This window comes from Balaenoptera borealis (assembly GCF_965194805.1).
Source record: "Balaenoptera borealis genome assembly, chromosome: X".
NCBI classification, from domain to species: domain Eukaryota; kingdom Metazoa; phylum Chordata; class Mammalia; order Artiodactyla; family Balaenopteridae; genus Balaenoptera; species Balaenoptera borealis.
The window spans coordinates 66,739,653-66,762,914 of NC_138881.1; the positions used below are offsets into that span (position 1 = coordinate 66,739,653).

The following is a 23,262-nucleotide window of genomic DNA, read 5'->3' on the forward strand; positions in this document are numbered from 1 at the left end:
ACATATGTCAGCTTGTGTGTTTAACTTAACCAATATCCCAAAACTAGACATTATTATGAGAGCCTTCTCACCTTAAAGAAAAATTATTAAGTTATTAACTTAAAAATGAATTTTCTCTATAGAATATTCCAAGCTAAAAGTTGGGAGTAGAGATTTGAGTAAGGTTTTAATAAGTTCAACTGAAAATACCGAAAATGCTTTGCATCTTTCGTGAGAATTTCCTTTCGGAAAGAAATCAATTATGGTCTTTCAAATATTGTCTCTTTTGATAATACCTCAGTATATTGATGAGTATAGAAATTATTTCTTATAATGAAATTCAACGATTACATCTGAATAAAAACTTATTTACTTCTATGATCTTTTTCTTTCTTAAATACATCTTAGACCTATTTTTCATCTTGTCCTCTAGTCAGATTAAATGGCATCTGGTAGAGTAGCCAAATGATCAGGTCTTATAGGAAGTAAAATATGAATTACAGGTTTTTTTATTCATATGCTTTCAGTTTTATCTCCTATTAATATTCATGCTTTCCCCCCTTATTTAATAAATATGACATCAAAGAAGTAACTATTGGCACATGTGTAACACCATTTCATTGCTCTACAAATCTTTATGAGAGAGAACATAAAAAAGGATATGCAACATTTCATTCTAGAAAGGTCAAGTCTTAATTCCCTAGTAAGGATATAAAATTCCATTTGCAGGAGTTCCCTGGTGGCCTAGTGGTTAGGATTCAGTGCTTTCACTGTGGAGGCCTGGGTTCGACCCCTGGTCAGGGAAACATCCCGCATGCCGCATGGCACAGCCAAAATACAAAAAAAAAAAAAAAGAAAAAAAATTCCATTTGCAAATAAATAACTCATTGCCTCATACTTGGAAGAAAACCTACAAATAACAAACTAAGGTATGAAGCCATTCTGGTGTGGGAGGTGGTGTGGAGGCAGTATACCTAAGGGAAATATGCCAACCAGAAGAGTTGCTTTAATAGAGAATAGCTTATTTCAATGTCTTTTTCTACTACGTTCCCATCATGCATCACACTCATCACTGCTTCTTCAATATCCTCCAAGATTGAGTGCTATTTAAACACTCAGCATCCCCCACCCCAAAACTCAATAATTCTTTACATTTCAAACATGAGGATGGGTAAACAGCCACTTCCCAGTTTGTAGTTATTGAAATTTCCTCTTCTTCAGTCCATTAACTATGTACTCTCAAATTAAAATGCTAATACTATGAGCAGTGGAATTTCACCAATTATAAAAGCTTGACACATTAAAGTTAGTACATTTAATCATCACTAGAAGTCAATACGATAAACAACAGGATCATACACATGTTCAGGGTTCTAAGAAAGCAGGTCAACACATTCTCTGTTTGAGTGTACTCTTGTTTGTCCTAGTCCATTTATCTGTGTCCAGGTGAGATAAACAGTGTAAAAGTACTCTGGTAAGATAAAAAGTTCTATGCAACTGAAAATTAATAAAGTATTAGGTAAAATATAGTATAACCTACTACAGAGTTTAGCATGGGGATATATTATAGAGAGAACAGGAGCAAGTATAACATTTTGCAAAATGTTTTAAATTTAATTTTGTAGAGAACATACCATTAGCCACATATCCCAGCTGTGGTATAAGCTGTTCATCTTTACAATTTTCCCGTCCTGGTACTAGCCTTTGGAATTTTGTGGGATGAGGATTTCCATCAACATCCACCAAGAATGGGGGAGGCATGAGATGAGGAGCTTGTTGGGTTTGTTCATCCAATACATAGTTGTTGGCATCACGGATAAGAGGTCGATAATCCGTATGGAAGAACATCTGATCTGGAATCTTTATGACAGATTTTTAGTACTTAATATGCACAGGAAATTTATAAATAAGCATTTATTTTCATTCCTAGAGCGCATGTGTTTTTCAAATCAGACAATTTCTGCATTATCTTTATAGTCCTCTATAGTCATATGTTCCCTCTAGGTAGAAGTGAATCACCTAGATCATAATCCTATCTTTTCCCCACAAAACTCTACAATCTATATTACTTTCTGGCCCTCCAATATAGTATTTTTCCAATTAGGATAAGAAGAAGCAAAGCAACAACACAGTAGATAAAGTTAGTTATTTTTTAAGTTGTAAAAAAAAATACAAACTTTTATAACTATTTTTCTTGCTTATTTTTATTCAAATAAGAATAGATGGAGTATAATATAAATGGTGAGGCAGGTAAATATTAATTGCATGAAAGACACTCAAAGGTGATACAAGTATTGAGCTGAACTCAAAGATTCTAAGCTCTTTTCCAACTCCAAGATTCTATAATCTACCCTAAAGTCACAGCTACTAAAATATAAGAAACCAATTAAGTTAGCTTCCAAAGTATTTTAACAAGATCAATAATAGGTAAAGTAGCCAAGAAAGAAAATAAGCATTCAGTCACCAGCTGTTTATTCCCAATTTAGGATAAGTAGAGGATGTAATCTGGTAAAATTGTTCTCTTATTACACCTGAAAGGCAATACAGAGAATATGTTCTAAGCAAAAGGATTTCCTAATGAATTTTTTTTTAAATTTTAAAAAAAATTTTATTTATTTATTTTTGGCTGCGTTGGGTCTTCATTGCTGTGTGTGGGCTTTCTCTAGTTGTGGCAAGCGGGGGCTACTCTTCGTTGCAGTGTGCGGGCTTCTCATTGCGGTGGCTTCTCTCGTTGCGAAGCATGGGCTCTAGGCGCGCGGGCTTCAGTAGTTGTAGCACGCAGGCTCAGTAGTTGTGGCTCATGGGCTCTAGAGCACAGGCTTCAGTAGTTGTGGTGCACGGGCTTAGTTGCTCTGCAGCATGTGGGATCTTCCCGGACCAGGGTTCGAACCCGTGTCCCCTGCATTGGCAGGCGGATTCTTAACCACTGCGCCACCAGGGAAGTCCCTCCTAATGAATTTTTATATCTACATCATCCTATATCTTAATAGTAATTTGAACTGCCAAGCTTTATGTTCTGTCAGTGATGAAAAATTTTACCAAAAAAGGTGACTTTGTTATATTATATCTATTGACACAGAGTGACCCTTATTAACTGGAATACTTCAAATAAAATTTATGAATGATACAATAAAAAATTGCAATCTACAACAAAAATTAAATATACTAACCTTTTCATAGTATCTACTGCATCCAAATCCAAAAAGCAGCAAATGCCCATGAGAATCAGTACAAGCAAAATTGTTTCCATCTGGTGAAAATTTACAGTCAAACACTGCACCATGGCCTTGACCTTCAATCTGAAATTTAAAAGAGTCACTTTAAGTCATCTTAAGAGGTAATTTTCAAATAATAAGTGGTCAATAGCTTCTGCTTGCTAATATCTTGGATTATGTGATGCATAAACATTCCAATGTACTCTCTGACTTCTGTAGTCAGAACCCTACTGTAATAGTAAAGCTCTAAAAGAAATTAGGGAGAATTTCACATCAAACATTACTAGCAATGTCATATCTGAAGAAGAACTGCATGAATGACTGAGGAGAATAAAAAAGACCTAAACACAACCAAATTGACAAAGGCGCTATCTCAGCAAAGTCAAGATATTATCTTCATATTTAAATTGTAATGCAAGTTTTAAAAGAACCATCCTAAAATTAAAGTACACAAATCAATCTCACTAACACAAGGCAGAGGGTTATTATTCACACCCTGAATCTGTATAAAGCCTATAAAAGGGAGCTCAAAGGCCAACAATTTAGAAACGTTTAGTCAGAACTATTCTTCAGAAAGGAACACTAAATATGGTGAATATGAGTATTCCCATCACCACAGGAGGGTGTTCTACTGGAAGAAGAGATGGCTCACCATATTTTTCCATAGTTTGTACGAAATATATCTTAGAAGTATCCATATGTCCAATTCCATGTGTGCCAAACAGCTTTCTGATTACTAACTAAGCTATATGGGGTTTACCAGAGACAGATACAATACAGTCACTGTTGTGATTCATTAATTAGGATTATAGTTTAAACATTAACTTTTTTGTGATTTTGGTTAGTGTTAGCTCCAAATGCTTATTAAATTTGAGTTTCTAGAATTAAGAGCTGGGAACAAGAATTTGGAAAGTGCTAACACCACAATAACAGAGACACCCTGAAAGGCATAATTCTCAACTGGCCTTACTCTTGGGTCTTGAGTCATTCTCTAAGTTATTACATGGATTTAAACAGATGACAAGAGGTTCCTTGGCACTAAGTATACTTTAATTACCAAGTTGTCACATAAGAGAAGTCTGTTTTAATATCAACTAAGCATAGATTTCCCTTACCATGTTAAAATAATTCCGAATTTTGGTCCCCCGGTCAAGGTCCCAAATAAAAATGTTCCCATCATGACCTGCCGAAAGTATGATCTTTTGGTCAAATGGATGTGCTTCCAAAACAAATACTTCATCATCATGTCCCTGTGACAAAATCAATATTAAAAATGAAAAGCAACACTGAGTATCTGGCTTATTTGGTTAAAAGATCTCGGGAGTGTGCTATCAAATCTGATTCAGATGAATTCATGTACACAAATTTAACAGCATTTACTACATGCACGCTATAAGAAATAGTTTAGAGTTCCTTATATATTTAAATGCTGATTTCATAAAATATTCAATAGAGAGAAGACCTGAAAAGATGTTTAAAATAAAGACAGTCCAAATCAGTTACAGTTCATTAACCAGGTCCCTGAAGTGGAATTCTTATTTCTAGGACTCTGCTATTAAAAGGTTACAAAATATGTGACAAACAGAATCTTTTATTAACACCCAATTCTAACACAGTGATAACAGACAAACCTTCATTATTCTTCATCCAGCACTCTCTATCACTGGTATTCATATTGTATTGTGGGAGGCCCCATGGTATATTCAAACAAGCTATAGTTTGTCTTTTTTATCTTTATCTACTTTAAAGTTGAAGGTTTCATCTAATATGCTATCTGAAAAATGGGTTTGCTGCTAAAAAAAAAATAAGTTTGAAAACCAATGCTCATGTTTCCCTGACAATAAATCAAGTAATATCAGTATCTCTATAGACCTTAGATCATGAGTCTGCAAACTATAAACTTCAAGCCAAATCTAGCCCCCGGATATTTCTGGACATACAGCCTGAGAGCTAAAAATGGTTTTTACATTTTTTTAACAGGTAAAAAATGAAAGAATATGCAACAGAGACTATATGTGGCCTGCAAAGCCTAAAATATTTACTATCTGGCCTCTTAAAGAAAAAGTTTGCCAAAACCTGATTTAGATCATTGTTGATTTTCCTAAACTCCTGACTAGAGAGTGCATCATTAACAACAGGCTCAAAGTCTTAGAAAAGCATGCAGGACATCCTGAAATTGGATTTCACTTAGGAACACGTCAGCATATTACACATCAGGGGCTTCTAGAAATGATCATATATTGTGAACCTAAAAAGTGCATTTTATCCCAAATCACTGTATACAAAAATAGAGTATCCTACCATATTACCATTATGGACAAAAATTTAAAAGTAACTTTAGAATGGCTCAAAATGAAAAGTGGAAGATGAGGAGGTAAAATCGATTACAATAAATATCATCAGAAAACTTTTTTCCCAATGACTACCAAAAAAATTATTTATTTATCACAACAAAATCTCTTGCTGAATATCTAATTTGATATAGTAAATACTTCCTCAGTTTCCTAACCAGTAAATAATAAAATTACTCTGTTAAACTCAAATGATAGTGATACAACTACATTAGTGTACATTAGGAAAGAGAGGCTTTTAAGTAGGGGGTTGCATTTTTGGCCAAAATGACATAGTCACTGGGTCATGGGAAACAAAACCTAGTCAGCTTCAGTAATGTCTTAAGATTTATCATCTGCCCTATTTTTATTTATCAAGCACACCTCTATTTCCACCACTACCACAGAATCCAAATTATCATCATGGCCCATCCTATCACAGAATCCTACAGTATACCCAGAGTCATTCTTATCTCATTCCAATCTATTCTCTCTACTCTATTGCTAGAATTACTGGGTATTTTTCAAAAGCAAAATTCACATGCTATTCCTTTGCTTTTAAACCTTTTCATGGTGTCCTGTTGGTCTCAGGATAGATCCTGCAAGACCTTGTATGGTCAGGCCCCTGTCCATTTCTCCAGTCCTATGGGGTGACACTCTTTCTGCTCTCTGTGCTCTAGCCAAAAATTGGCTTTCTTTCTCCTCCTTTCTACCTCAAGACCTTTGTACATGCTTTTCCCTCTTCTTAGAGGGACCTTTCAACCTTCTCACATATGTAATTTACCAAATATTTATTGACCACACTGAGACAGAAAATAAACAAAAAAATACAATAAGAAAATATCAGATAGTGATAAACACTATGATGAAAATAAAGCAAGACAGTGACTGGGAGGCTACTCTAGATTGTTTGATCAGGGAAGGCCTTGTCAAGGAGGTGACATCTAGGCTAAGAGCTACAAATCTTAACCCAAACTTCACTTCCTCAGGAAGCTTTTTCTGACCCTTCCAGACCAGGTTTGGTCATCCTATTGGAAACTTGCTTTGCACTTTTCTTTCTTAGCATTTATTTCTTAAATGCTTGTTTCTTTTTTTTTAAATTTATTTATAAGCTGTAAACTCCAGGAGGATGGGGACCCTTTAATTTAACATTTACTCCTAACTCAATGGTTGGCACAGTGGATACTCAGTAAGTATTTGCTGAATGGAAGAACTTTACGCCCTAGTTAAGACCCTGACATACAAATTGTTAACACATAAAATATAAATTCTATACCAAAACTAAGCAGATTTGACTGTTACAAGTACTAAAAATAGTCTGTTCTAAAATTTCTTCATTAAAATTCACTGGAAACAGATGACCCATGAGTCAGCCCATGGGAAGTGTACCACTAAAGAGAACTCTAAATTAAGATATTTATTAAGACAGAATTTTATAAAACCAATGGCTACAACATGGCCTTTGACGCTGTGATTTTTAGAGATAAAGACCTGTAGCCACTGGCCACATGTGGCTACTAAGCATCTGAAATGTGGCTAGTGAAAATTGAGATGTTCTATAATTGTAAAATACACACTAGATTTCAAAGATTTAGTATGAAAAAATGTGAACAATTTCATTAATATGTCATATTAATTACATGTTGAAATGTTACTATTTTAGATATACTAGGTTAAATAAAATATATTATTAAAATTAATTTTACCTGTTACATTTTACTTTTTTATTGTGGCTACTAGGAAAATTAATATTATATACATGGCTCATATTATCTTTTTATTGGACTGTGCTGACATAGACAAACATTTCCTAGTAAGTAATAAAGCAAACAGTATAGGTTTTTCCACACATATTAATAGAAACTTGTATCAAGGAACAGGGAAAGCCAGAATGAGATAAGCATTGATTTAACAGAAAAAAGGAAGAATCTAAAACTCCCCTAACACAGTGTTAGGGTTTTACTTAGGAAGGAGGACTTGGGAGGTATATGAAAGATCAACTGCAAATCCTCCCAAAATTAAAAAAATCTTTAGAAATCTCAGAGGCCTTAGAAAAGATTATCTCACATAGGCATCAAATAAGGATGATACTATGGCATACAACAAAGAAATGAGTCATGAGAATTGCTATCTAGTCCCTATCATTTACTACTGTGTAAACCATATGGCAATCTCTTGGCCCTTCTGAAAGTACTTATGAATCGATAATTGAAGCAGATAGGAAATAGGCTTTTAAGTAGAGTTCAACTATGACAAATTCCTTTTTTTAAAAGAAAGAAGGAAAGACACCATTTTCTCCTACTTCTTCCTCTTACCTCTACTTCTTGCATAAACTAATCCCCAAAGGTAGAATACAAGATACCCTTGTTAAAATAAAGTCAGCTCTACCCTTAAAACATTAACAACAAAAAATCCCAACTCATGCTAAAAACAAAATAACTTACATACCCTTGACCACATATGATAACATAATGCATAAATAAATATCAGACTTGGAAAGGATCTTAATAAGTTTTCATACTTGCTTTTAGCAGCTACACCATGTGCCATCCTTATTTTGTAGATATGTCAACAGAGGTACCTTGAATAATTACTTCTCCAAAGGACAGTAAGCCATAGAAAGTAAATTAGAACACTTAAATTTCCTGTCTTCTAGAATAATGCCCTTTTTGACCATTTTAATTATTCCAAAAATAGAATACTTACGGATAAAGTATGAAGAAGTTGGCCTGTGATAGAATTCCATACTTTCAAAAGGAAATTGTTCACTGCAGTAATAACTGTGGTATCATAGCGATCCCAGGCCACCATAGTCACCTTAAGTTTAGTGACCTTGTCTTCTCCAGATGGCAAATTATTCCTAAACAAAATGATTTCAGGTTCATAAATTTTGAACAAAGGTGCATCTAACATAGCAAATTATGGCAAAAATCTCTCCAGGAGCATGCAACTTTTTAAATTAAAAACTCCTAAACTATACTTTTAACTATTCATGAAATAAAATAATACGAGTAACACATAGGGCAATACCCATAAGCTTATTTTAGGGAGGAAAAAAAACACAATATGACAAAAATTTTATTGTTAGTTACATGAGAACAACAACAAAAAAGTGAAATTAGAAAGTAATCTGCAGATACCTTGAAAAATAAAGTACAAGGTTAGATTGGCTACCAGAAAATATGAAGAAAACATATAATGGACACTTTATTCTTAAATATTCATTTTTGAAACTAATAGGTCTTATAAAAAAGCAGTAAGAAATTCAGTAACTTTTGTTTTAATTGAATGACGTTATCAGTAGCTATGACCACAAAGTTGGTTCTATATTGTTATTAATGGGAAGATAATTAATTTCCGGGTCATACCCTAAAGGAATTGCAGTATCCTAAAGAGGAATTATATATCTTCCAATGAACAGTGAAGATGATGAAACAGAATTCTGATTAATTGTATTTATAATGTCAAGTAGGAATGTTAGCAATATGAAATATAAAGGTATCCTCAGTAAGTCAGAGAAATATCTAAACATACGATGACACTTAATAGGGACAATCCTCAAAGTAGAAAATAGTATAAATAGATATAAAAAATGACTTAATAGAAAATCAGGGCAGAGAATGATTATATGGGCATTAGTAAAGCACAGAGATCTTTGGATCACAAGAGACCAGAATTTTCAATAAGTCAGCTATGTTCCTATCATCCAATCTGTCCATCAACAGCAAAAGGCAATAGTGCTTAGAGACTATATACAGATGCAAACTTCACATCTACCAATTAACTACAAATTAAAAAGATATTTATTTTCATTATTAAATAGAATTCAATAATGTAAAACATACTATACCATATGAGAACCACTAAAACATCTAACATCCAATCTTACCCAGTCATTTTAGTAGCCATATCTAGCACTATACTCTTCCACTCTTGTTGCTGATATTGCCAGATTCTTGCCGTTCCATCTCTACTTCCACTAACAAATCTTAAACTGCAAAGAAACAGTTAAAATATCCTTATTACCTTCCTCTAAAATGGAAATCACTATTTTTCTAATTATAAAAGTAATACATTCATCCTCATATATTTCTGCGGAGAATAAAAATGGTACACTTTGTAAAACAGTTTGGCAGTTCCTCAAAATGATAAACAGTACCATATGACTCAGCAATTCTACTCCCCCATAAATATACAAGAGCAATGAAAACATAAGTCCACACAAAAACTTGTACACGAATATCCATGACATTATTCATTATACGCCAAAAAGTGGTGACAACCCAAGTGTCGATCAACTGATAAATGGATAAACAAATTGTCGTATATCCATACAATCGAATGCTTGACAGCCACAAAAAGGAATCCAATTCTTATACATGCTCCAACATGGATGAATCTTGAAAACATTATAAGTGGAAAAAGTCACAAAAGACCAAATATTGTATGATTCCGTTAATATGAAACATCCAGAATAGGCAAATCTATAAAAACAAAAAAGTGGATTAATGGTTGTTCAGAGCTGAGGGTGGAGGTGTAAAAAGATTGGGGATTGAAAGCTAAAGGGTATGATATGGGAATTCTTTTTAGGGTGATGACAATGTTCTAGGGATATGGATTAAGAGATACAAACTACTATGTATAAAACAGATAAGCAACAAGGATATAGTGTACAGCATGGAGAAATATAGCCATTATTTTATAATAAACTTAAATGGAGTATAATCTATAAAAACATTGAATCACTATGTTGTACACCTGAAACTAATATAGTATTATAAATTAAATATACTTCAATTAAAAAATAATAAAATAAAATTGATCGTAGTGAAGGCTGCACAACCCTGTGAATATACTAAAAACATTGAATTTTATGTGGAATGTATCTCAATAAAACTGTTATAAAAATACATTCATTAACCTATAAATCTATCACTGTTCATAATTTAGTTTCTATTCTTTCAGACTTTATTAAAGATATATATATATATATATATATATATTTAGATATTCCCCCTACAGAAAATAGAATTACACTACATATAATGTTTTATAATGTTTTTCTTTAATTTAAGTGTACAGTTTGAACCCTGAACAATGTAGGGATTAGAGGCACCGACCCCCACACTGCCACACAATCAAAACTTTGCGTGTATATTTTGACTCCCCCAAAGTTAAATACTATTAGCCTACTGTTGACCAGAATTACCAATAACATAAACACTTGACTAACACTTATTTTGTGTGTTATATGTGTATCTACATATATTTTATACATTCATGACATACCTTTCTCTTAATTTTTTTGATATTTCTAGGCTACATGGTTTGTCTGAGTTTTTTCAAATTGTCACAAATCTCCAAAACTTTTTCTAATGTATTCATTGAAAAACAATCTGCATAAGTGGACCTGCACAGTTCAAACCTATGCTTTTCAAGGGTCAACTGTATTTTGTAGATATATTTCTATGTTTACAAATATAAAAACTACCATCACTTTCAATAAATGTTCAACAATATGGATATATCAAAATTTATTTAATCAACCTCCTAATGATGAATATTTTTACTGTTTCTAGTCTTCGCCATTATAAATAATGTTGTGATGAATATCTCTATACACATCTTTGTAAAACCTTATATATATCTTTACTGAGTCAAAGGGTAGGCACATTTTTTTTTTTAAAGAAAGAAAAGCTTTATTCTGTCTCAGCTTCAGGTTTGGCCACAGATGCACACACTGGGAGCTGTCAAATCAATGACATTTTCCTAGTATAACAGTATAATGGACTCTTTCATGAAGAATTTATACTCTCTTCCTGAATCTTTTCTCCCTTATATTCCCCCTTCAGGGTAGGCACATTTTGAAAGCTTTTGACATACTGCCAAATTATTTCCCTGAAAAGTTTTTTTAAAAACAATTTACAGTATCATCAAGGTTGTGGGGGAGTGTCTATTTTCCCTAAACCCTTGTCAATATTGGGTGTTATCATTTTTCAATATCTTGTCATTCTGAAAGAAAAAAATTGTTACTGTTATTCTAAATTGCATTTCTCTGATTATTAGTAAAATTGGACATCTTTTGATGTATTTACTGGCCACATAACTAATTAAGATAAAATAATATTTCTCATTTAAGGAAAAAGGCAAAGAATTAAAAAATTCATATACTCCTAGAATGAAAGAATAGTAGCTGTACAAACCTTCCAGTGTATAGCTCAGTAGGGTGCAATAAACCAACTTAAAAATTATTTTAAGGATTTTTCATTCCTAATAAAAACATCACTCTTTGTGGACCATCATTATTTACTCTCGCATTTAACAAAGATTAACACATTCATCATAGTAATCACCCAGTGTTTGAAAAGTATTTAATAATAAAACATGGTCACCCACATAAAGTCTTTATAGACAGATAAGGATACAAATTTATGCTAAGTGGTTGAATTTTTAAATCTATTCTAGGTCAATTTGTAGGCCAGGGCAGAAGATTATCACCTTCTGGGGACCAGGCATTTGAGAGGGTACATGAATACCTGTATATAATTTCTGAGTTTACAGACATAGGAAATTGTGTATCATACGAGTAGTAGAGACAGTAAGCAATACAGATGCTCAAAGGAAGACAAGACAGCTAATATCTCAAGCAGTCAGGAAAGGCTTCAGGTAGGGTATGAACCTTAAAAGGAAGATAGAACTTAGAGAAGAAAAAGAAACAGGAGGCAGAAGGAAAATAAAAGGAAGGAGAGCAAAAGGGAGAGGGAGGACATAGGCGGTATAGAAAAGGAGTGAAAGGAAGTAGGCTATGATTATTTCTGGTGTGAGGTAAAGTATAAGTGAAAGAATGGATAAGAGAATGTATATGGGATGTAATAATAATGATGACTAAATCAATTGGGCTGGATCTAAGTATTTAAATGGGGAATAGTAGATAAGAAAAGAATGTAGGTATAAGTCAAGTTGAAGAGAATTCTGAATGCCAGGCTAAAACATTTGAATTATAAACAAAGAGAAAACACTAAAGATTTCTGAACAGGGCAATGTTAATCTGACAGAGATGGACTAGATACATTTAGAAGGGAAAAGAAAACTGAAGGTAATGGGTCAAATAATGGAATTCTTGACTAAAATGGGTGATAACAGAAATGGAAAAAGGAAAATCACTAATAAAGGAGGAACTGATAGACTATGGCTACTACTTGGATGGGAGCTTAGAAGAGCTGGGGTAAGAATGTCATCAAAGACAGACAAGGGCTTTCAGCCTAAGTGACTGGACAGAAAAAAAAATGTAGTAGAAGTAGTGTTTTCTGAAGAAATACAGGTAAAATATGTGAAACATCTGTTTATACAGATATGTACTACATAGTTACCTGTCTCCATTGTTACAGAACTGAACAGCAACAACCTTGTCCTAAAACATAAAACAGATTTTTGGTTAGAATTAATTTATTTTTAAAACGAATAAAGTACTCTTCCCGCCATATTCACATATGAAAGTATCATGGAGTAGATATTTTAATGCTATAATTTTCTTTAAAAAAAACCCTCTAATTTTCTTTTAAAAATTAATGAAGGCTGAAACAATACATTAACTAAGGAGGAATACTTATCAGCAGTAATTTGAGATAAACCAGACATAAGCAAACCTGTTTCTAAACCATAATCTCAAGAGACAGATAGTTCTGAATAGGTGATAGTTTATTATATTCCCCATAATAAGACAGCACACTAATCTAAAATGCCAACTTAAAATAATTCATTTAATAGTAGTTGAATTAAATTCCTCACTTAACGTTTTTTTTTTTTAATTTTAGAAAACAAATCAATGATTTCCTGTTTCTTACATGGTTTATTTAATTATTTTACAATGAATTCATTTGACCATCTTTAGGTTCTATAATTTAGATACTGTTGTTTGAACCTTTCTTTACAATGACTAAACTATACTTTTACAAATATAATGTGCATTGTAGTGATTATATTATAGTAATGTACCTTCAAATGTTGGAAACATTTTCACAAACCACAATTATTGAACTACATTTGAACGTAATTTTTTAATTAATTTTCTTTTTTTATTTGAACTTAATTTTTAATAAAAAGCTCAGATACTAAATGTCTTCGTATTTAATTATTTTTTCATTTTAAAAACGTATTAAACCGTCTTCATATGTTCAGACGTATCTGTGATTCACACTGTTCCATGATTTCACTGAGTATTTATCTGACAGATTCGGGATTCTCACTGCCAGTTGCAATAACTGGTTTTAGATGTTCTGGAAGGACATCTTACTTTCAATGACTAACAGCCACCACTGATTTCAACAAGGAATGTTTAAGTTTTCTGACTTTTTCTTAGCTAGGCCCTTGCCAAAAAACCCCTACCAATCAGTTTTTCTTCATCTTTTCCCCCCTCAATTATTTCCCATTCATTTATTATCTCCTCCTCTCTCAGCTCTCAATAAATTTGACTGCACTGTATACACACCTTGCTTGGGTGGTAACTGTAAAGATGCCTCCTTTGTGTGCTCTAGCACAAGTGGATTTTTCCCACTGGATAGTCTCAGATTGAGATCTTTATATATTTCCTAAGTTTTTCTCTTTCACAATTTACATAATATTCCAGGATTTTAGTATCTAGGAATAAGTAACAGCAAGGTGAGAGCTCAGCTAGGTTCAGTAACTTTTCATAAGGAGAATATCCAATTATGTTTATATGGTAAGACAAAAGCAGGAGGCTGTTTCCAAAAGCTCAAGGAAAAGGTTTCTAACAGGGGTCTCTTTTACTACAAATTTCGGGAACATGATTGATTCTGGAACTCACAAAGTATCTTTTTTTAAAAGTCATCTTTCAGGGAAGTTATGTGTGTTTTATTGATATGTACTAATACTATTCTAAATAAAGGGTCAATAGTAGTAGGAACAGTAACAGTAAGACTTGTAAAGCTGAGTACTTTCAAATGCTGACTATACAGCTTTGACAATGAGGAACATGAGATATACAGTGAGCTGAAACAGAAATACTCCCATATTCAACAGTAAATAATTACCTGGAGAAGGTAAGGAAATAAACAGAAGGAAGAAGTGAAAGGTACACAGGGATATGAATAAACAGTAGTGGCTCCAAGATTCCTGAAAATGTCACAGGAGAGTGGAAAGAGCTTGGGAGGAAAAATGCCAGGCACCAATGGCTGTCACCCCAGCATAAAATTGTAACTAAGTGGGATTAGATTTCAGGAGTCTGATGGCATTCTGAAAATAATCAAACTAAGATCAATGAGCTAAATTCAGTAAAAAGAATTTTTTTCCTAAGACACACTTTAATGTGTCTTTTAATAAGTGTATAGACTTCAAAGTAACAAACACTCATATAATTAATAAAATAAAGCAAGCTAGAAGAGGATTTTTATAAATTATTACTGTAATATATATTTTTCCCTTCCCATACAGTCGGACAAAAATTGTCTTAAATACTACAACCATACTAAATCCAGAATTTCACACTGATCTTCATTACTAAAGAGACATCTTACCATATAGGTTTCAGTACCAATCTATATTAAATTAGGGTAGAGATCAGAAAAGAAATAAAACCAATTTTCCAGGGGTGTTTAAAAAGAAAGCAACATATTTAAGTTTCTCATTTTGTTCTTACCGTATGTGACTCTAATTCAGCAATTTTCTCAGGGATCTCAGAACCCAAATAATATATTCTAATCACATGGTCAGTGCTACCTGTTGTAATGAACATACCACCTAGAGGATTAAAAAACAAACAAACATTGTACCAAAGAATTTTAAAAACCCTCTGATAGCTTCCTTAGTTATACGTTACCTTGTTAATTAAAAAGCCTTCAAAAAACATAAGGTTATTTTCTAACCATTAAAGACATATTAACATTTCTGAGGAAAAGTAAGTAAAATTCAAGAAAAACAAGAGGAATATTTAAAGAACAACTATACCATTCACCCAACAAAAATCCACCAACTATACACTAAATACAGGCCTTTGGATCATAAACATTAAAGGCATTGAGGAATTCATTTCTTCATATTTTATGTAAAAACATAATGTTCCAAAATTATTTATAAAATAACCTATATCTACAATTCTCTGTATAGTGGCTATAGTGGTTGAGTGTGAAAACTCAGCAGCTTTTGGGATGATGAAAAAAATTCTAGAGATGGATGGTGGTAATGTATGTAGAACAATGTGAATATACTTAATGCCACAGAACTGTACACTTAAAAAATGTTCTTAAAATGGTAAATTTCATGTTCTATTTTACCACAACAAAAAAGAAAAGGTTAACCAGCACATAATTCTTAGCAGTAGAAAAGCACTGTTTACATACTGTGAACATGTCTTCTACATGGAGCCACTGTAAATGTTTTCTGAAAAGTCAGGGCAGGATTTTAGTGTTGAATTGTGTATGAGTATTGGGTGAAGGCTTTACTTTTTACCAACTAAATTCTGCATTATATAAAAACATATTAATTGTAAATAAGAAAACAACTCAAAATCTATTACATGTTAATTAGAGACTACAAAGGTCTGTCTATTATAACATATGGTTCGCATTTTTAGTATGCTTCCATTAATTCTCAAACATATGCATTTTTTCTCCACAAAATTAAAAAATATTTTACAATTGAAAAATCTTTTATAACTGGATTATTCAATATTTTAGATACTCAAAACATTCAATTTTTACACATACCAGAACTGAAAGATGAACAAGATATCTGAACTCCAGGTCTAGATCTCTCAGTAAATTTCACGGGGCGATCTCTAAGAGAAAAGTAAGATGTTTTTATTTTTCATCATGTTCATTTAATGTGCAAGAATTTTAGCACACTGCTAGATAGTGACAGATTTATCATCAATATTATAGAAACCACAAAACTGAAGTAGTAAGTACTATTCCCATTATTGAAGTTAAAAATACATTTAAACTTACAAATATACTTTATGCTATCAGTATTATTATGTTAGCTTTACAAACAAATTACCATGTTACTTACTACCATCATGAAGAAAGGTTCAAAGTGTTCTTACCAGAGTAAGAAATGAAACAAATACTCCTTATCAAAATTTTGTGTATAAATTAAATAGTCTCTTCAACATTGGTTTCATAAAAAATTTATTCTAAAATCTCTAACATCAAATTGAAGTAGGTATGGATATGTACATACACACTCATACATATATAAATTTATATACTTACATACATGGACTATCAAGAATCTCTCAAGGTGATAAAGAAAAATTTCTAACCCAATTCTAAACTTACTTAAACTTCATTGTTTTTACATGCCATTGCCAGAAACAGATAGTTCCGTCAGCACCAGTAGAAGTGAGGTATCTGGTTGTGCCTTTAGTTGATGGACAAAACTGGAAAAAAAATTTTAATTAAAATAGAAACCTTTCATGTTCAAGCTTAATTTCAGTTTCAAGAAATTAGTTATTTAAATTTCCTAGATTAATGAATACCTTATAAAAATTCAAAATATCAAAAAACTAGAAAAGTCATTCATTGAATTTAGGATAAAATATTTTAGCTCTAAAGATAATTATTTTAAAATTATTCAACATCATACTTTAATATTATTATTTTCCTACTTTTAATGGAGGAAAAAAACAAAGTCATTACTAGTTAAACCATTACAAATCTGCTGAATACACGCTTATATAGCAACCATATAAAATTTTTATAGTTCACATGAAAAAGGCATGCATCAGAAGTAAGTCTAAAACAGTGATAAGGAAGTTAATGTCTAAGTATTTGGGTTTTAACATTTTACTTTAAACTCTAATTTCAATGAAGTATGATAGAAATTTCACCATTCTTAAATTTAAATCATCTTCATGTGTTTTAATGGATAACATAAAATAGGTCAAATGTCTGTATGTATCATTGTGGAAAAAAGAGATTAAAAAAATACACTTGAGTTGCCAATTTAAAGTATGACTACTATCTGATGGTCTTTATCATGTAGGATTCTCAGGCTCTAACTCTCAGTATCTTACAGGTCCTCAGAAGAGAATCAGAGAAGGGAAAAGCCACTAGGATCCTGATACCTGGGACATAGGAAAAGGCTGAAAATCAAACCAGGGTCTCTAGCATGCTCATGAGCTTTAAAAATCCCAAATAGGGAATTCCCTGGCAGTCCAGTGGTTAGGACTCAGAGCTTTCACTGCCATGGCCCAGGTTCAATTCTTGGTCGGGGAACTAAGATCCTGCAAGCCACTCAGCATGGCCAAATAAATAAACAAAAATTAAATAAAAAATAAATTAAAAAAAATTCCAAATAAACATAATGAATACCTTCCAATGAGATGAAAATTAAGGATCACTGGATTTGAATAAATTTTAAATTCAAATCAAAAGAAAATTATCATTATAGATATTAGAAGTCATTTATTTAGTTTTCTTGTTTGGAAGCACAGAACTTCTAAAGACTACAGAGTTTAAATCAAACAAAAAATATCAATTAATATTATCCATTAATAGTTGATGAATAGTAAAGAAATCAGTACTGAGGTAGCATGCTTATATTTTCATTTCTGACATAGAGAAGTGTGCAATAGAAAGCTTAATCCACAATCTATAGTAGGGGTCTGCAAATTAAGGCCCACACACCAAATCCAGCTTGCTGCCCGTTTCTGTAAATAAAGTTTTATTGGAACACAGTCACCTTACACTGTCTATGGTTGCTTCTGCATTGCAAAGGCAGAGTTAAGTAGCTGCAACAGAGACCATATGGCCTTCAAAGCCTAATATATTTACTATCTGGCCTGTAAATTTGCTGATCTAGGATCTATAGGAATGAGACAATAAAATATGAAATATAATGATTTTATTAAGTTTGAAGAAACACTAAAACCTTTATTATGCTCATATTTAAAATGTTTCAATCACAAAGGGGAATTCAGTACATTAATGTACCTTAACTGGATTGTTTTTAAATGAGAAATCATGTTTAAGATTATAAAAACACATATGTGCATTTCTGAATACAAATTAATACACAGTTATTGAAGAAAAGTTAGAAAATATAGAAAAACAGAAAAAAAGCTATTTATAATTCCACTACCCAGAGGCAACCACTATTAACATCATACCATTTTACCTCAATTTTATTAAAAAGAAAGAAAGAAAGAAACTGAAAGAATAAAAATACACTATGATGTTAACAGAGATAGTCAATTAGCAAAGAATAAAGCATATAGAATGCATGCTAAATGATGATCATTACTATGAACAAAAATGAAAGAGTGCTGGGGGGGTAATGATTTACAATTTTAGAGTGGTAAGTTTGTCAGAGAAGGTCTCCCTGGAAAAGTGACAGACATTTCCATCACTTAGAAAGTAAGGGAACAAACCATGTGACTATCCAAAGAGGACCATTTCAGAGACATGAAACAGCAAGAGCAAAGACAGGAGTGTAGCTAGAGTGGTCTAAAAAAGCAGCTAAAGCAGAATGAGAACAGGAAATGAGTAGTAGGAGATAAGGTCAAAGAGAGCAAGGGGCTGAGTATGTAAGACCTTGTGGGTCATTGTAAAACCTTCAGCTTTAACTCTGAGTTTGGAGGCTATTAAAGGTTCTGAGCACCAGTGACATGACTTAACTTCCTTTTTTTAAACTTCCATCTTAAAATCACTCATGCAGCTATGCAGAGGCTAGACTGGGACAGGAAAGAGGGATGGGAAGAAGCAGGAAGATCAGTTAGAAGTCTGTTCCAAAATCTAGGTCACAGATGATAGTAATTTGAAATAGGGTAGTAATGATAGAGGTCATGAGAATTTGTTCAGATTCTGGATATATTTTGAGGGTAGAGCCAACATGGTTTGCTAACAAGTTAGATATGGGCTATGAGAAACAAAAAGTCAGGGATGACTACTCTGAGCAATTGGAAGGATGAAATTGTCATTTGTTTAGATGGGGAAAGCTTTGGGAGGAGCAAATCTGAAGAAGGAAGACAGGGGTTCAATTTTGAAGATGTTGAGTTTGAAATGCCTCGTAGACATTCATGTGATGATGCCAAGTAGGTAGTTGAATGTACAAGTATGGAGCTAAAAGATAGGCCCCAAGATGGAAATACAAGTTTGGAGTCATCAGCATACAAGATGAAATTTAAAGCCATGAGAGTTGATGAGATCAGTAAGGGAAAGAATGTTATAGAAAAGAGGTCCATACAAAAACAAACCAAAACAAAAAACAAAAACAAAGAGGTCCATGGATCTCTAGGGCACTTACACACATAAATCAAATGAGACAGAAACTAGCAAATGAAACTATGAAGGAGCCAAACAGTTCCATAAACATTTCCAGTATAAACAAATATTCATATTTTTTTATGTTGTATGAGACTATCTCCAAATTCCAGAAACAGTCTGTCAGACAGGATGGTGGGAACACAAGTAACTAGTAATATCCCAAAACAAAATCCAAAAAATAATTTCAACTAATTAAAACTTTGACATAAAAGTGTTCAAATCTAATATATGTTGAATCCAATTCTTGCTAGGGCCTCATAAACAGGTGATATATTATTTAAATAACACACAAAAAATTGACTGGCATATTTATTAGTGATTAAAGAACAAAGAAAAGTGAATGGGAGTAATTATCTCATCCGCAAAAGTAATCTCCTTGACCAAAAATAAAAGACAGTGTCAGAAGGATTCCTCTGTTTTGCTGTCAACACAAAGAAGAGAACAAAGTTCTTTGGGGAGTATCCAGGACTTTCACTACCAACATCTGGTAAAAACACTATATGGACAAATATTTAAAAACTCAATGTATTGTATGTCAAACATCAAGTTGAAATAAGAAATGACTGAAACTAAGAATAAAAATTTCCCTAATATTAAACTATGCATACACACACACACACACACACTAAATCTGAACTGATAAACATTTTGCATTAAATATTAACACAAAGTATGCCAATATTCAAATTAGAAGCTACTTACATCCTACCTAAAAGGTACTGGTGTTGTTCCTTAAGGCAATTCCAAGTCTCTTCCCTTCTTCACAAATACAAATGAGATAAAGAAGATGTCTTACACTGCATTTGAAAAACCTTTTCAATGACCTTTTTACTTATTTCTAAAGGGAACAGATTTATATGAAAAGGAAACTTTAAAAAATACCTGTCTGCAAGGTAGGGACAAAGCCCTTAAGAGATCAATATTTTTCTGTTGCCATTCTTTGTATAATCCACATGATGTAACAAAAAACAAGAGAATTCTCATTCTTATTACATATACTAGAGGTATCTTTTTATTTTTCTTACCTGTATGGAAGTAATAGAAGCTGAATGTCCCTGAAGGACTGCAACTGGTGCACAAGTTCGAAGACACCACACTCTTACAACTTTATCACAGCTGCCTGCGGCAATGAGAGTGTTTTCATAGTTAACAGCCATGTCAGAAATTTCAGCAGAGTGCCCTCGAAGTGTAGCAAGAAGGCGCCCATCATCTGTTGCCCAAATTTTCACCAAACAGTCATCTGAACCCTATAGCAACACAAAAGGACAGAAGATTTACAATAAAGCAGAAATTCGCTCCCTCCCCGCACAAAAAAAGCAAAAACAAAGGAGAATTTTATTAAGTTACTTCTAAGCCTTTACTTTTTAGTCTCTTTTCTTCATATAACATGGAGTGAGTAGAAAATATAAAATATGTCCAAATGATAGCACTGACAAAGCACTGTCCAAACTGATAATGGCATATGTGAATAACTCCTCAAAACTACTACCAATCCTGACAACTCAAAATATTTTTTACTTTTAAGTGATTTGGCATTAACTATCTCTGCCATTATTTCTTTCCTTACACCTGACAGCCTTTTTTCTTAATTGCTTGAATATTTTTTTTCTCTACAAATACTTAAAACTTTAACCTAAAATCTACATGCAAACATGAGACTTTGTTAATAATCTCTGGGGAAAATATTATGTGGAACTTCCTACTGAGAATTTCAAAAGAGCTTTAAATAGTAAAAAGCAATTCTACTGTGGTAGATAAGCTATTTAATAATTATCTGTTTATAAAAAGATGAAAATCATCATCCTCATCTTCATCAACACCCATATACTTAGGTGATGCATTTTGGAGTCATGAAAACATCAATGGAAGAGTCTGTAATGAACTCCAAGAAGTCGAACTTCTTAAAATACAAACCACTTCCTTTGTTGTAGCCTAGGAATTTAAAAAGAAAATTATGCCATTACCTACACTTCTACATTAACTTAGTACTGAAACAATAAGACTAAGCCTTTACTTGGAAATATTAGTGTGCTATAATTTTGTACTCAAAAGCACACAATATGATCTGGTTAATAAAAATCCAATTTTAAAAATAATTAGTATTAAATTCAAAGAGAGATATATATAATAACTGTAATCTTCATTACTAAACATGTAGTTCAACTATTCAACTATAAGGATGATGTAATCATTAACTAAGCAGAACTGGCACCAATGGAAAATGCATTTTAATAAATGTTTGCTAAAATGGAATGAAACCAATTGAGTAGATAAACTTGTTTCACATAAATTAACCACCTCTAGAATATAAGGCCTTCTGAAGATTTAATTTTTTTAAATTAGATTTCCCAAATGATAGAGGTCATTATAGTTCATCCATTTACTTATATAGAAAGAGAAAAGATTTTCAATTTCCACTCATCTTTTCTTGCATGCATGCGTCTAAAAAGGAAGAACTGCTTACAAAGCATAATTCAATGCCATGAAGCCTAGCTTCCATTGTTGTAAATCTCTAATATGCTATAGTATCATTAATTTTAAACTCACTGTAAAAATTCTTCTCCCACTTCGGTCAAATGCTACACAGTAGACAGATGACAAGTGCCCCAGAATTCTCTTATGCATCTTAATGTGCTGGTAAGCAGATGAAGGGAAAATATGGCTGAAGCGACTACATCCGGTTAATTGCCTGGCAGAGGTGATATTCACTGAAAAACAGAAAACACGGGATTCACTTCTTAAAACCTAAAAGTGAAAACTACATTTAACATGAAGTTAAATCATCAGTATTATGATGAAACAAAACAGGGTACACACACCCACGGCAATTCTACACTGTGAGAAGTCTAAATTCCATCACACATTTCACGATTTTATGAACTCAAGTTCACTACCACAAAGCACTAAGAATACTCTTCTTTCAAATCCCAGAAGTCTGATTTTCTGTTTACCTTACTATGGTTTCCCAAGTACAATCCCCTTTTGCCTTTCTTGGTATACTTCAGACAAAGACACTGTAACTTTAAATATATATAGGTAAATCTTACCATAACATGAAAGAATTTTAGAATAAAAACGGTATTTGTTTAAGTATAACACATCTTAAAATGTATATAGGAAATTTTATGAACTCCTGTCCTACCTCCTCACACCCATCCACCCTGTAAACAGCTGCACCTAAAAATTCAAGAGTAATACAAGAGATGTACACAGTAAAAAGAGGAAGGAAGCTATAACACCACATAGGTTTTCAGTAACAAACAATCCTTTCTAGACTTGTCTATAGGTTCTCCCCCTTTTTGGTTTCAGAAACTATTGACTCTCCCTCTAATCAATGAACTTTTGAGAATTCATCTCTTATAAGGTCATCTTAGATCCTGTCTCCTTTTTTGTTTGTTTGTTTTGTGTTCTGATTTTCTTAAAAAGCAGCCAGAATAAAGCATAAATCTGCAAAAT

The 23,262-nt window shown here is 32.7% G+C and overlaps 1 protein-coding gene across 6 annotated transcripts in view; it reads right to left on the reverse strand.

Annotated features, from left to right (window-relative positions):
- The window catches only part of BRWD3 (bromodomain and WD repeat domain containing 3), a 120,646-nt gene that overhangs the window by 47,327 nt on the left and 50,057 nt on the right, over positions 1-23,262 (reverse strand). For all 6 annotated transcript variants that reach the window (XM_082376966.1, XM_082376969.1, XM_082376967.1 and 3 more), the window contains 11 exons: positions 22,354-22,514; positions 20,832-21,053; positions 16,819-16,919; positions 16,246-16,316; positions 15,180-15,280; positions 12,895-12,935; positions 9,414-9,518; positions 8,231-8,384; positions 4,310-4,444; positions 3,150-3,278; positions 1,614-1,839 (listed from right to left, as the gene is read on the reverse strand). In XM_082376966.1, coding sequence (XP_082233092.1) covers positions 1,614-1,839; positions 3,150-3,278; positions 4,310-4,444; positions 8,231-8,384; positions 9,414-9,518; positions 12,895-12,935; positions 15,180-15,280; positions 16,246-16,316; positions 16,819-16,919; positions 20,832-21,053; positions 22,354-22,514 — 1,446 coding nt within the window. The remainder of the gene's footprint in view (positions 1-1,613; positions 1,840-3,149; positions 3,279-4,309; positions 4,445-8,230; positions 8,385-9,413; positions 9,519-12,894; positions 12,936-15,179; positions 15,281-16,245; positions 16,317-16,818; positions 16,920-20,831; positions 21,054-22,353; positions 22,515-23,262) is intronic.